At 40.7% G+C, this 15915-nt stretch overlaps 1 protein-coding gene across 1 annotated transcript in view; it reads right to left on the reverse strand.

Annotated features, from left to right (window-relative positions):
- LOC136880906 (glycine receptor subunit alpha-3) overlaps window positions 1-15915 on the reverse strand; it is a 733896-nt gene that overhangs the window by 43980 nt on the left and 674001 nt on the right. The window contains exon 5 of the mRNA XM_068229231.1: window positions 13623-13705. Coding sequence (XP_068085332.1) covers window positions 13623-13705 — 83 coding nt within the window. The remainder of the gene's footprint in view (window positions 1-13622; window positions 13706-15915) is intronic.

Here is a 15915-nt window from a genome sequence, read left to right on the forward strand (position 1 = left end):
ACGCTACCCCTACACCACGGCGCCGGCGATAATGAGATATGCTTACCAAAAACTAGATTTTTAGTCCAAGTCCCATGGAACACTTGGTGCATGTCACTTCAAGGTGGATTACCGGGAAGAATTAAGAGTAATTTTACTCTCTTCGATAGAACAGGTAATAATAATTTCGTGTGGCTATTTCTAGCCGAGTGCAGCCGTTGCAAGGCAGACCCTCCGATGAGGGTGGGCGGCATCTGCCATGTGTTGGTAACTGCGTGTTATTGTGGTGGAGGATAGTGTTGTGTGTGGTGTGTGAGTTGCAGGGATGTTGGGGGCAGCACAAATACCCAGCCCCCGAGCCGTTGGAATTAACCAATGATGGTTCAGTATTCTGTAAGAAGGAAGTCAGCTCCCGGACGAAATTATCTTTACATCGGTCTGTGTTCAGACCAACTTTGCTTTACGGAGGCGAAAGCTGGGTGGACTCAGGATATCTTATTCATAAGTTAGAAGTAACAGACATGAAAGTAGCGAGAATGATTGCTGGTACAAACAGGTGGGAACAATGGCAGGAGGGCACTCGAAATGAGGAGATAGAGGCTAATTTAGGAATGAACTCGATGGATGAAGCTGTACGCATAAACCGTCTTCGGTGGTGGGGTCATGTGAGGCGAATGGAGGAGGATAGGCTACCTAGGAGAATAATGGACTCTGCTATGGAGGGTAAGAGAAGTAGAGACCAAGACTACGATGATTAGACTCGATTTCTAACGATCTAAAGATAACAGATATAGAACTAAATGAGGCCACAACACTAGTTGCAAATCGAGGATTGTGGCGACGTTTAGTAAATTCACAGAGGCTTGCAGACTGAACGCTGAAAGGCATAACAGTCTATAATGATAATGAATGTATGTATTGAACCCATGACCTTTGTGCCCTAAGAACATTATGCATAATTTAACAATGAAATTAAAAGTTGGATTCTTGATAGCATGGATTTGACACGTGACGAGGAGGTGATTACTTTCGGTCCCACGCTCTGGGGTACGTGACGTCAGCCACACGTGTCAACGGCGGAGGAATCTCAAGTGATTTTTGTGAACTATTTCAAAGCGCGTGTACATGGCGACCCAAGCCAAGTCAAAAAAATATAGTGCCTATCAAAGGGGGTCAATCATCTCACAAATCGAACCCGTAAAAGTTTTAAATGTCCATGAACACTACCGCCAGAAATGTAGCAAGCATGTAGTCACTTTCAAAACTCTTGAAATTACAGTTTAGGTAAGTCAGAAAATTTATAGAAATTTTCTTGGCGGCAAAGGGAGAGATCCGAAGAGAGGGGGTAACTGCTATAAATATGAAGGGACGCCATGACGAAGTCTCCTTCTCCGGCATTTGTGATACAAAGCGGACGAAAAATTGTTGAGCTGCTCTGCGAAATCAAACAACGAATGTAGACTGAGTTTAACTGCAGATTTCAGCCATTGCGGCTAGGTCTTGACTCCGTGAGGAGATAGTTTTCTGGAGAGAAATAATTGTACCAGATAGGACGGTCAAAGTACTGAATAAATTCTAATGTGATTAAGTAATCCGTGTGCGGAAATGATTATAGTCCATCGTGTGCGCTCAGCAAACAAGTGAAGGGTATTTGCTTTTTTTTATGCTTTATTCCAGGAAACCTGAAGAAAATTAATAATGAACTGTGAAGCCATGAATATAAAAATGGCTAAATAAAATGCCAGGGTCACAGGTGAGCCCTATGACTACATGGGGTAGGTGACTTTCCATCTTACTACCTCTTATATCTTGTCTCGTGATCTCTAAAAGTGTATTTGAATGGGGATATACGACGCAGTGGTCACCCTACTAAGTTTTGTAAATGTGAGAGTACGACTAAAAGAGTCATTTGTTTTATTTTCCACTTGGATAAAATTTTGAAGTCTTGCGAGTGCCGTATAATGTTGTAAAAAGTTACTGAATAGGATTCCGAAGTGATATCACGTCCAATGTAGATCGTCATCCGTGTGAGTGTACTGCCTATATTTTGTGATGCCAAATTAAGATGTTCAGTCGACGTAAATTTTTTCTGTCTGCAATTTGACGTTAATAATAATAATAATCCATGGTCACTCATTTTCAATCGAGTGGAAGCGCGCTGTCGGGCGAGAACCTAGGGTGATGAATTTGGTCACGGAGAGAAACGTTTTTCTATGCCCATTTTAAACTGTCTGACTGACAATAAAAGATCTAGTAGAATGTTTCAGTCATTTCTCGTAAAAATTTAGTTATTAAATACGATATCATTTATGCGAAGTTATTCATGATTAATGCATTGTGCGATATTAGACGTCGAGATTTCTAGTGAGGATTTTATTCCAGTTCTTTGTCGATGATAATTGTGGAGCTGGGAAACAGAGGTTAGTTTTGTTGATATGAGATTTGTGAATCAGGTTAGAGTCCTGTCATTGAAAGGGACATGATAGCCCGAGGAATATTTTATAATGTTGAGAATGGAAAGAAATTCATAGAAATCCGTAGCGGTATTAATTGGCGACGCGTATAATTAGTGTGGGCATCTTGAAGCATAATCTGTGCATTTTGTTGGTTAGAATATCGTATTTGTTTAATTATGTCGGCAGAGTTTAAAGGGAGCATTTTGAGAAGTCAGTCAGGTAGAACGAACCGGGTGTTTCATGTAACTGCCAAGCGAGCTTGGGGGGCGAGAGGCCTCAACTGTGATAACGGGACAGGCGTGGAATTGAGATTGTACTGTATTCTCGGCCAGGGAAAACATTAAAATGCTGGATTTAGTTGAAATTCATAGCCGGTAATGATCTGAGTATTGTGAAATACTGTAATTGGGGACGTAATGAACGTTTGAAATCACGAACTTTGAGTATAAGGAACAGAGTAACCAAATTCAGGGTTGTCCAAAATATAGAGCGATGGTTCTGATGATCGGTTTGTCTGTGAGGGGTGTGCAAAATTCATAAATGGTATTGACGAGATATGACATCGTAATTATATGGCGAGTTGTTTGGTTTGTACGTAGATTATTAGGATATCCAAGTGTTAATAACGGTTAGGACTAGATTAGATTTTAAAAGTGCGAGATCAGGAGACAAGATATATAACTGGACATGAATTATGTAACAATTCTTTTCCAGCCAGACAAACATCACAATATTGAATTCACATCACAGCTGCGTAGGAATTTGTGAAGAAACCAGAGTCCGCGGGGATAAAATTTACTGTTCTTTAACATTTCGATAAATCATTTAAATTTATTTAATTATTAAATTCAGTGAAACCGCATTTTGAAATAACTTTAATCAAGCGAATGACTTGGAGATGCATTCTGGAAATTTTAGTTTGTTTTGTGGGGAATATTTTAAATATAAAGTAACGATTAAAGGGACATATCCGAAGGAAATGGATTTTACTGCCACAAAGTTTGTGAGCATTGCTATTGTTGTAATTATTGAACTTTGATTGATTGAGCAGTGAATGTGCTGGGGATAGTAAAGTGGAAACTTTGGTCATCAACCGATGTAACTTAATTGTGTTTAGCCTTCAGCCTAGAAACTTGGATGGTCAGGGGGTCATCAACCTCAGTGACTTGGATTAGGGCCATATGCCATTGTAGCATCATTTCCTTGCGGTCATCATCCACAATGACTATAAAGTAACTTAGAAGATTAGATGTCGGTCCATGACATAGACGCAGGTCACATCGATTCAATTAAGGGTCCATGCCGTAGAACCACTGTGTGGCACACACCAATTGGACTGCCTTAATTATACCCAGAGTCCAAAGTTCGTGTTACGAGGGCTGGACCATAACGAATCACTATGATGGTACATGTGGTCTCACATGGAAGCCGAATTTAAGGATTTCCAGACTTTCCTTTCTTAAATGATTAATAATTGAGACAATGGTTTCTAGTATGAATGCCCGTCAGGCAGTTACGTTAAAGTCTCACACCAGTGTTCTGACGTTTATGTAAAAATGATTGTGGTGTCCAGTGGACACAATTGACTTCTATGATACCATTGATATATCAGAATGCTTCAGAATTTTCCTGAATAAATAGGAATCTTTTAAACAGACCTTTCATTCCAGTAGATAGATTAGAATTACTGAACCCTACCTTTACCTCAGCAAGTGACGAAGAACCCGATACGACCCAAGAGACAGATCTCATGAACTTTGCTGATAGGTAAGGAAGTTAGGTATCCCTCATTATGGACCTAAAGGGTTAAGTATGTATGTATGATTAAAATCCCCGATCCGGCCGGGAATCGAACCCGGGACCCTCTGAACCGAAGGCCAGAACGCTGACCATTCAGCCAACGAGTCGGACGATAGAACAGATAATAAGGGGGTTATTATTAACGATGGATTTCGTGAGTCTTGAGGCACATCCTCACTCCAGTGGTCAGAGGAACAACAATATACTGTATAACCAAGAAGCAGGGAGAATTTCACACAACTTCGGAACATGAACTGTTCCGTACAATAAACTCCGTAATCGTCCTATCCTACTTTACGTGACTGGCACGTGCTTTCGGAGAAAAATATCAGTTCAACATGCCGTATTAAACGTTCGAATAGGGGCATGTAACTTCGCATACATTCATGAAGGAAACATGTTATCCATTACAAATTTCCATGCGAAAAACGGATACACATGCTAGTGTGTACATAGGCATGTTATAGCAACCTAGTGACGCGTAATATGTATATTAGATGAAGAAAATGAAAATTAAGTACGTGTACTTATCAAATAAGCTTAAGAATTATAGAGAATGCATATCGTTAAATAGAGGAGGAATTCAGCTTTATAAATGTCAAATTTTTTATCCAAAACTCTGTCATTAGATGGAAGGGTGCAGTAAATAGATAGGACTATAAAAAAATCGCGGAGACTATAAAGCATCGTCGATAGTTCGTAATCAAATGCTTTTGAAGATAAAGTTCAAATGGTGAAATCAAGAGATTATTTTGTGCGTTTAGCTTATCGGGTAACAACAGAATTGTGTTTATCAGTGAATAGAGACCAACAGCAGTTTGTATTATGGGGGATTTAAATTTTAATCGACAACACAGAAGGTGAATAATTAATGACGAAATTATATTTAGTCTCGTGAATTTTGTACCTTTATCTGGAAGAGCGTAACTATTGAATCAAAATTATAGACTATGAATATATTGTCAAAATGCAGTAGTAAAATTTAAACCAAATAAAAGCTTGAGATTAGAAATGAAAAGGCTGCGAATGAATTGAGGAAGCAAAAGCAAAACAAATCCATCACCATATACTGTAAGTCTCTGAAGGATGGAAGGAAAAGGCTTCAATTGTACGTATTCTCAGAACTCAGACGGAAATTGCCATTGCCTCCAAAATTAACCTCGTTTTTTATTGTATGTTGGGTGAAAATCAGTGTTTTGGGCATCTCTGGAAGTGATTATTTCGTGTCAAAACGTATCCACTTCCTGGTGAGCAACTCCCAGGACGTAGCGTAGATATTTTAGAAATCAATAATTATGAACGGATCGACCAATGTTACGAAGTCTGAGTAGGCCTTTCCTTTTCACGAAAACGTTCTGTTTCGTGTAAGGTTGAGGAACTAGGAGAGCAACGGGAGGTTCATTTGAACACAAATCTTCTTTAACCCTCGAAGTGCTATCGTCTCACTACGAGACGATTCGGATCCCAGCTGAAGTGCTATCATCTCGCAGTAAAATGGATATAACTGCTAAAATCGGTATAACAATCAATTTTAGGAATATTCTAGCTGCGAAATTAAATTCTTACGAATCGTCTCACTGCGAGACGATAGCACTTCAGCTGGGATCCGAATCGTCTCGTAGTGAGACGATAGCACTTCGAGGGTTTATTTTACAAATGTTTGTAGTTTCTATGACCTTATAAAATATAACCTTGACACTTTTTATTAATTATACTTCAGTTATCATTAAATCTTAAGCATTAGGGGTTCGGAATTGGAAACACAGATAATGCATTTTGCGGATGATGTTCTACTGTATAGAGTAACAAATAAGTTACAGGATTGTGTGTGACTGCTAAAAGACCTAGGCAAGGTTGTGAGATGGATAGCAGACAATGGCATGATGGTTAACCGACAGAAAAGTCAGGTTTTCAGTTTTATGCAGAGTAGAAGTCCTGTTTATTTTTAATTACTGTGGTGATGGGATGATAGTAACTAATCGGGATCACGGTAAGAACCCAGGTGTTAATGTAGGGAAAGGTCTTCACTGGGGTATACACATAAACGGGATTGTAAATAAGGATTACAGGTCTCTTCATAGCCGGGCTGAGTGGCTCAGACGGTTGAGGCGCTGGCCTTCTGACCCCAACTTGGCAGGTTCGATCCTGGCTCAGTCGCGTGGTATTTGAAGGTGTACAAATACGTCAGCGCCGTGTCCGTAGATTTACCTGCCCGTAAAAGAACTCCTGCGGGACTAAATTCTGGCACCTCGTCGTCTCCGAAAACCGTGAAAGTAGTTAGTGGGACATAAATAACATTATTGATCTCTTCATATAGTCATGAGTGTATTTACGTGTTGTAGTAATGATGTAAAGCGAAGTCACTGGTAAGACCTCAATTAGAGTATGGTTCTAGTATATTGGACCCACATCAGGATTACTTGATACTAGATCTGGAAAACGTTGAAAGGAAATCAGCACGATTTGTTCTGGGTAATTCCCGACAAAGCAGTAATGTTACGAAAATACCGCAAATCTTGGGCTGGGAAAACTTGGAAGTAATGACAAGACCTGCTCGACTAAGCGAAATGCAATGAAATGAAATGCAATGAAATGAAATGAAATGGCTTTTAGTGCCGGGAGTGTCCGAGGACATGTCTTTTGATATGACACCTGTAAGCGACCTGCGCGTCGTGATGAGGATGAAATGATGATGAAGACGACACATACATCCAGCCCCCATGCCAGCAAAATTAACTAATGCTTAAAATTCCAGACGCTGCCGGGAATCGACCTCGGGACCCCTGTCACCAAAAGCCAGCACGCTAACCATTTAGCCATGGAGCCGGACATTAAGTGGAATTTTTCAAGCTGTCATTCGAGAGATTGCTTGGAGTGAAATTATCAGATGAATACGCCTGAAAGAAATTTTAAAAAACTAGGAAATTAGGCTTTTAAATACCCTAAACATCGATCATCTGCCTACTCTGATGCTCTGTGGTGAAGCTATACATTTTCAGAAGTCTGCAAGGAAAATCCTAGGCGCCGTTATGACTAACACATCCCATAATAAATAAACAATCCATTCTTCCACATAGCATGAAAATAACACTTATTCAAAAATACTTATTCAAACACACGTTTCTCCAGTGATTTATTATTGTGATGTTGTACTAACCGATGCAACTGTAGAAAAAAACAAGGAAACTTCACAAGGATAATGAACTCATGCATTGTATTTTCTTTGAACATAAGGATACCTAATATCCCCTCATTATGAGAAGCTATCCTAGCTGAAAATTGTTAAACTAAGAAACCTACAAACTGCAACACTAATATTTCGACTTCTGAACAAGTCTACACCTGAATATCTATCCTCAGATTTTACATTTCTCTCGTCTATCCACGGACATAATATCAGATCGACTTCTACCATTATGGTACCGGTTAATCACTCATCTGTGTACAGCTGTCTGGAGCAAGGCTATGGAATACTCCCCCCTGACAGTATACGTAATAGCACTTCAACAACCTCATTTAAACTGTCTCGTCGAGCTTCCTTCTAATACACGCAAACAGTGTGTACGATTGTTAAGAGTGAATGAGAGCATGTGTAATGCAGATCTATTGTTAGGTGATGTCGCTAATATTAATCATTAACTAAATAATGATTATAATACTATTTTATTCCATTCATTTAGGTAGTTTCTACAGACTCTAGATGTTGTATGTTGGGTATTCAGCCCGAAGGCTGGTTTGATCCTCCACAGTTCCACAAACAGCTGTCATAGACAGCCTAGGCGTCATTGAAGAGGCATACTAGGGAAATGAGGAGTGAGGTAGTTTCCCGTTGCTTTCCTCACCGAGCCAGAAGTTCCTATTACATATCAGTTTCCCAAGCCCACTGAAGTGTATGCACCAACCGACCCTATGAGCGATATTTTCGCACCATTCATAACAGGGACTGGCTGCATAAGGAATGGTATTACTGGCATCACTCATACCTCAATCACTTTCATGTTGTCAAAGCCAAGGATGAGACTGAGACAGGTCAATGAAAGTAACAAATTTATTCTAGCCCGTACCAGAAGACATAGTGCACTGTAAACACTACATCTCGCCAGCAAAGGCAAAGACTGTATATAGTATTTTTTTTTCAAATTATGTGATTGTGTACATGTTGTGGTTATGTAAGAGAGGGCCATGAGCTCTAACTTAACCACATTCAAAGGCATAAGTAAAATAATAATAATAATAATAATAATAATAATAATAATAATAATAATAATAATAATAATAATAATAATAATAATCCGTGCCCGGTTAGCTTCCGTGGGGGTCACGTACTGAACTGAGTAAGTGTTTGGCATAACTTCACGGAAGACACTGGGGCGTAGGGCCTCAACCCCGACACGGCGCGTCCCATATGGCTGATAGGGAATGTTCCTGTAGATATGCAGGACAGGTGTGTGAATAAGGCTTAGCCAAATAAACACCCGCGGATCAACTGAGGCAAAAAGGTCTGCAGTCAACGGTCTCGATGGCGGATGAGGATATTTCCCAACGGCTGAGAGGGCGGAAGAACTGGCTCTACGGCTAACAACCGTAGTTCTAACCACGGACAGAGTAATCTGTCCCACCAAGCATTACCATGAGGTAACATTATGCATGATGGAAACACTTTCAAGGAAAACTACCCCAGGTGGTACCCAGCAATGGAAATCCACCGTCGCACCAGGCGGCGCAAACAAGCCTTCGGATTCTGGGGAGCTTGTACCAACATGCAAGATGGAGTCGGAGCCATCTGGTAGCCAGACTGATGACGTACTAACGACAAACACGACTAACCTAAAACAAAATCTAAGGACAAAGAAACATCACTATTTTGGAACTATCAACATACAGACTCTACTTAGGACGGGGAAATTAAAACGGTCTTTGGATGAAATGGAAAATCAGAATATTCTAATACTAGCAGTGCAAGAGACGCGTTTTACTGATATTAATACGTTTGATTCAGAAAATTATAGAATCTTTAAGGGTAAACCTGGACGAAAAATTGGAAGAAATCTGCAGCAACTTGGCACAGCATTTTGTGTAAACAAAAGGGTTATTGACTCCGTAACGGACTTCTCTTCTCCTTCTGATAGACTCTCCACTCTAACACTGAAATGTGCAAACAAGAGATACACACTATTCAATGCACACGCCCCCATAAATAAAGACAATAGAAACAATCCTGATAAGGTGAAAATATTCTGGGATCAATTGGAGAATGAATTGCTAAAGACGCCAAGCAATCAAGTCAAAATTCTGATGGGTGATTTCAACGCGCAGTTTGGGAAAGAACGTCAGTTCCGAAAAATAGTAGGTGGTTATCCAGCTCACACCAGAACAAATACGAATGGGAAGAGACTTATTGACTTATGTGAGACATTCGATCTTAAATTAATGTCCACGTACTTCAAAAGACTGCCAAGGAAAAAGAAAACGTGGTGCGCTCCACGGAAAGACCTAGGTGAATATCAACTGGACCATGTTGCAATTTCAAGGAGAAACACTAAAGAAATTATGAATGTTGTAGTACGGAAAGGAGCAAATCTTGACTCTGATCACTTCTTGACCCGCATAAAATTCAAGCCGTTACCGCTAAACAAGAAGAGACTCTCTCCGAATGCGTCAATAAAAGTAAACCATAAAAAACTTCAAGAAAACAGAAACGACTTTCAAAGACGTATGCGGGAGAAGAAAATGGAGACTTGTGAGGATATTCGAGAGAATATGGCTAATATAGCTAAGGATGTTGCACCATTGCGACGAACTCGCAGACACCGATGGTGGACTACAGACTGTGATGTAGCAATTGATAGGAGAGCTGCAGCCTATAAAGCATGGTACGCAGATAAAACAGAAGATAAATTTGAGACATACAAAGAGGTACGCAAACAGACAGCAAAGATCCTCCGGCAAGCCAAAAGGAATCAAATATCTGAAGAAATTCGAAGTATTGACACGGAATTTAAGAAGAACAATACTAGAAACTTTTATAGGACCTTTAAAGAGCACATACATGGATATCAACCATCTACCGTGGGATTTCGAAGGGAAGATGGAAAATTGGCAGTGAATAAGAATGAAAATTGTGAGATATTAGCTACATATTTTGAGAAATTGTTGAACTGCGAAAAACCTAAAAATAAATGGCCAAAAGAGGATCCAAAGCAACGGAATGAAAACTCAATACCCCCTGACGAAAAAGAACTCTGTGAAATAATTACAGACTTAAAGAACAACAAAGCTGCAGGGGAAGACTCTGTCACAGCAGAGATGCTGAAAAGTGGTGGAGAAATCGCAATAACAATTTTAAGGCGAGAAATGGAAAAGATATGGGAAATGGAGGTAATCCCTGAAGATTGAAAAAATGCTATCATTCATCCTCTACACAAAAAAGGTGATAGAGCAGATCCTAACAACTACCGCGGCATTTCCATCACATCTGTAACTTATAAGACACTCTCTAAAGCACTACATAGGAGACTTGTGGAACAAGTGGATCATCAACTAGGCGAGTATCAAGCGGGATTTAGGAAGGGAAGATCGTGCGTTGATCAAATCTGGAGTCTGAAACGTGTACTAGAGAATCATCTCTCAAAGGATCTGGTAGTCGTTTTTGTAGACTTTAAAAAGGCGTATGATTCAGTCGACAGGGAAGTGCTATTCAATATATTAGTGGAATTTGGAATTGACGCCAAAACAACAGCAATTATTAAGCAGACTTTAACTGGGACACATTCGAAAGTTAAGTTCATGGGAGAGAACTCCAAGCAGTTCAAAATTAAAACAGGAGTCAGGCAGGGTGATGGATTGTCTCCAATTCTTTTCAACTGTGTGTTGGAGAAGATTATCCGGGAGTGGGAAAAAGAACTGGACAGAAAAGGATTACTTAACCAAGTATACATTGGAGGGTCAAAAAGTGGTGTCATGATTAATTGCCTTGCCTTTGCTGATGACGTTGCGCTGCTATCTAGGAATACTGACACAGCAATAGAACAGCTGAATGTACTAAAACTACAAGCAGAAAAAGCAGGACTAAAGATTTCTTTCGAAAAAACTAAATATATAACAAACATCAAAACAGCCCCTCGGTACCTGAAGACAGAACACGGTAAAATAGAAAGAGTTGATAGCTTTAAGTATTTGGGTGAAATAGTGCAATTGAAAACAAATGAAAGAGAAGCAAACAACACCAGACGGGAGAAAATGGCTGCGGCTTTTTGTAGGACATATCCTATATACAAGAAGAAAACCATCTCCAGACGAGCTAAACTAAGGCACTACAACACAGTGATTAAAACGGAATGTCTTTATGCTAGTGAATGCCTCCAAATGACAGGAAAAGCGGGACTGAGAGAAGCTGAGAAATTTGAAAGAAAGATCCTTCGCAAAATAATGGGTCCAAAGATTGTGGATGGACAGTATAGGCTGCGAGGAAGGGAAGAATTTTACCGAGACAATGAAAGGCTAACTGAGTCCATGAGAAAACGGAGACTTAAATTCTATGGGCATTTATTTAGAATGGATGAGAAGAGACTAACGAAAAGGATTTTCACAATACTAGACAGCAGACCTAAAGTGTCGGACAAATGGTTCAGGGAGGTAAGAAAGGATCTCAGACAGGTGGGACTAAATTCGGAAGACATCTCAAACCGAACAAAGTTTAGGGTCAGTGATCGACAGATTTCAGGGATTCCATGACGAACCAAAACTTAACCGTGGGTGGACGGACGAAAGAAGACAGGCTGCCAGAGAGAGGATGCTGAAGTTCTGGGCTGTGAGGAAGGCTTCCAGAAACATGTAATTGTTATCTAACGTGGTCTCTAATGGCCGTAAACGAATATATATATAATAATATTAATAATAATAATAATAATAATAATAATATAAAGTTGTAATTCAAGTGGACAAATTGGGGGTAAATATTTATTTATAGGAGGAAGAAATAGGGATTGCAATAATTTATCAAGGGAGATGTTTGATACACTTTCAATTTCTTTGAATTCATTTAAGAACAAATTAGGTAAAGAACTGATAGGGAATCCGCCACTTCGGTGACAGACCCAAGTGCTCACTGAATTATTAATAATTAACTGTATCTATTAGAATTCCTACAAGTTATGGTACTCTCGCTACACCGCGGATGATCGGGCTAGGCGACACCTCCTCCTAGCCTAATTGCCTAAATATCCGGGCTTTAGTTATCAGTAAGAAGCAACCACGTCGGTAGTGAAGATAGGCCCTGCGCAAGGTGTACTTTACAGAACTATTCACTAGAGACAGTAAAAAATGTTGTCTCCATTACTTTTTTGGAAAGGTGGGGTGGGGGGGGGGTGTCAGATATGGTAGTTTTCTTAAGGGCAGGTGATGTACCGGGATTTACCTGGACAAACATTTCAACTCTCGACTGTGAACAAGAGCCCACGTATCATTTGACGGTGTGCGATCTGCTGTGTCTTCACCATCAAGAGGGAGAGAAGTTTGTCACTCAACCTAATTATGAGTTGCTTCCTGTTTAGGACATACTTCCCTTTTCGACTGCTGCTGTGAATGTCAATTCCCTTGTATTCACAGAAACAATGTTCAGAATGTTATAAATGCATCAATACTAAGGAATGAAATTTGAACTGTAGCGATGTATATTGGTAGGTATAAAATTCAAAGTAGATATGAATTAATGTCATCTTAGAAACTTAAAACTTTGTTCCACAGAACTTGATATACCCAAGACCCTTAGAAAATTCGAAACTTCTCGAAATGGGTGGGATTTGAAATTGTGGCTCAGAAAAAAAACCGGCAAAAGTACGTAAGCGTAAAAATGTACTTTACCCAGTGCTAAACGTCCTTCCAAAGTGATTCTGCCAATTCCGTGCACTTAGTTTCCCTGAAAGTCTAAATTGAATGTTAAAAACAAACCTTTGAAAAGTGTCAGGGGAATTTTCGAGAAAGGATACATAACTGATCGAAAAAGGAACGAAACTGAGTGATTAATTCCACAAATGGAACTTCAACCCAACCCAAACAAGACTGAGGTTACTGCATTCCATCTAGAGCGGCTCATCAAGTCGGCCGTGATGTAATCGACCGGATAACGATGATTAAGAAAAGGATCGTAATTTTTAGTTATAAAGAATATAGTCTCATACTTTATTATATTTTATTTACCTAAAATTCGTTGCTAATATCCCTAGGATGTTTTCAACATTGAGTTGCTTACTTGAAGGGCTAGAACTGTCGATTTTTTAGGTTTCGGATAAAATGACGTCAGGAATGAAATATGATTTTCACGTAAGTTTCGAACTTCAGTGATCACCGCATAATACACAGCAAAGATAATTATGATATGCTACTTACAGCTCGCGACTTCCATTGTACACACTTGACTGTCCAGAGGGAACTTGGAGAGATCCATCATGCACGAGAACGAAAGCTTCAGCCTAGAAAACAAGAAATACGGATTTAGTTTTAGTCTCTGTGTAACTAGTAATCACAGGCAATGTTTATACAGGGTGAGCAAAATAAAAAATTTCCGGAAATATTTATAATAGGACTGATGTGTTTTTGAATATCACAGAAGATGCTGAAAATGGCCACCGTTGACGGCGATGCGACGAGGCGACAATGCAGCGCTGTGCTCCATTTATCACACTGTGAGACACATGTAGCAGCTCTGGTTGAGAAATAGCAGCGGTGGCAGTTTCAGTATTCTGTCGTAGCTCTTCCAGTGTGTGAGGATTATTAGAACACAACTGATTCTTCACTTGGCCCTCAGTTAAAAATCACAGGGAGAGAGATCAGGCGATCGAGGTGGCCAGTTGATTGCACTGCCTCTCCTAATTGTCTTCTCATCACCGAACACCCCATGCACTCGTGACAAGGTTGTCAAGGCGGTGTGTGCTATTGCCAAAACACTTCCAGTCTTGAACTCTTGCACAAAGAGTTCCGCACAGGTTTTCCACGAAACATCATTCGCACAACGCTCGACAATGAACACGCGCTGTTTTATGGTGAGGGCCATTTTGTGTTGCATTCAACTCGTCACCAAACACGTCTGCTCCTCGCAATCGCTCACACGTAATGACACGGCGAGGTACAGAGCATGCGGGTGATGCGCACACGCAGACATGTGACAGCAATCGTTTGTTGCATCGAAATCAAGGTTTGCAGCATTTCCTGTGATGGACAATTCTCTTGATCATTAACAATTGCCAATTCCGCGTCAGTGCTATAAATATTTTCCGGGACTGTTTTGTTTTGTCCACCCGGTAGTTGGAAGAAAATGAGCCTCCGAAGGTATCGCACCCTTCTTTTTCAAATATTGAAAGGAATACATTAAAACATTGTTGTCTACATACGAACTCAGAAAAGACTTAGACCAAGAATGGTAAGGGTTATTCTGCCCGAAGGCAGGTCCGAGCCTCCGCAGAGGTGTTCCTGAGCCGGAGTTTACGTGCGGTAGGGTGGCCAGTTACTTTCCGCTCCTCCATTCCCTTACCCCCCACCAACAGCGCGTGGCAACCCATCCAAATCCTGACTACGCCCAATGTTGCTTAACTTCGGAGATCTCACGGGATCCGGTGTTTCAACACGGCTACGGCCGTTGGCATACCAAGAATATAAACTTAAAAACCACTTAGAAATAACAAAAGCACGGCATTTTTCTCTTTAAAGCAAAAAAAAAAAAGGTTCCTTTTTCGTGCCTCTCACTCACAACTACTGAGTTCTTGAATGAAGAAAACTTTCCTACGCTTCCTTTCAAAATACTCCATCTGTAAACGTTTCGCAAGCCCTCAGTCCAGTCCTCAAAGATACGCAACTCCCGGAAGGAAGGAATGAAGTCCCCGAAGGTCTTTATCAAACCGTATTTAAGAAATGTCTTAAGAGATGATATAGAAACATGAGGTGAAAAGCCAGAGCTATATAATGAATGCGGGAATATTTCATACTGTAGGTCACACTGATTTTGTTACGAAAGTTCTCAACGAGACGTGAGGTTTAGCGTTGCCTGCTAATATCGGAGCCGGCCGCGCGGTATAGCGCTAGCGTGATTGCATCGTACCTGGAGGCCCCGTGTTCCATTTCCGGCAAAGTCAAGGATATTTACCTGGATCTGAGGGCTGATTCAGCTTACGTGATTACAATTGCGGATTTATTGAGCTATTGACGGTGAGACAGGGGTTCCGGTCTAGAAAGGCAAGAATAACAGCCGAAAAGATTCTTCGTGTCGATCACACGACACCTCATAATCTGCTGACCACCGGGTGATTTGGCCGTGCGGTTAGAAGCACGCGACTGTGAGCTTGCATCCGGGAGATAGTGGGTTCGAATCCCACCGTCGGCAGTCCTGAAGATGGTTTTCCGTGGTTTCCCATTGCCACACCAGCAAATGCTGGGGCTGTACCTTACTTAAGCCCACGGCCGATTCCTTCCAACTCCTAGGACTTTCCTATCCCATCGTCGTCGTAAGACCTATCTGTGTCGGTGCGACGTAGCAAATTGTAAAGAAAAGAAATGTATTTGGTGCTGATTTGTCTGCACGACCCTCAAGCTGGTCTTAGGCCACACCGCTTCGCAAAGCCATTTGAATTCGTCCGCGGAGCGATCTGATTGGCTAACTTCAGCATCTGATGAATCTTTACAGTGTGAG

This window comes from Anabrus simplex, chromosome 9 (genome assembly GCF_040414725.1).
Source record: "Anabrus simplex isolate iqAnaSimp1 chromosome 9, ASM4041472v1, whole genome shotgun sequence".
Lineage (NCBI taxonomy): Eukaryota > Metazoa > Arthropoda > Insecta > Orthoptera > Tettigoniidae > Anabrus > Anabrus simplex.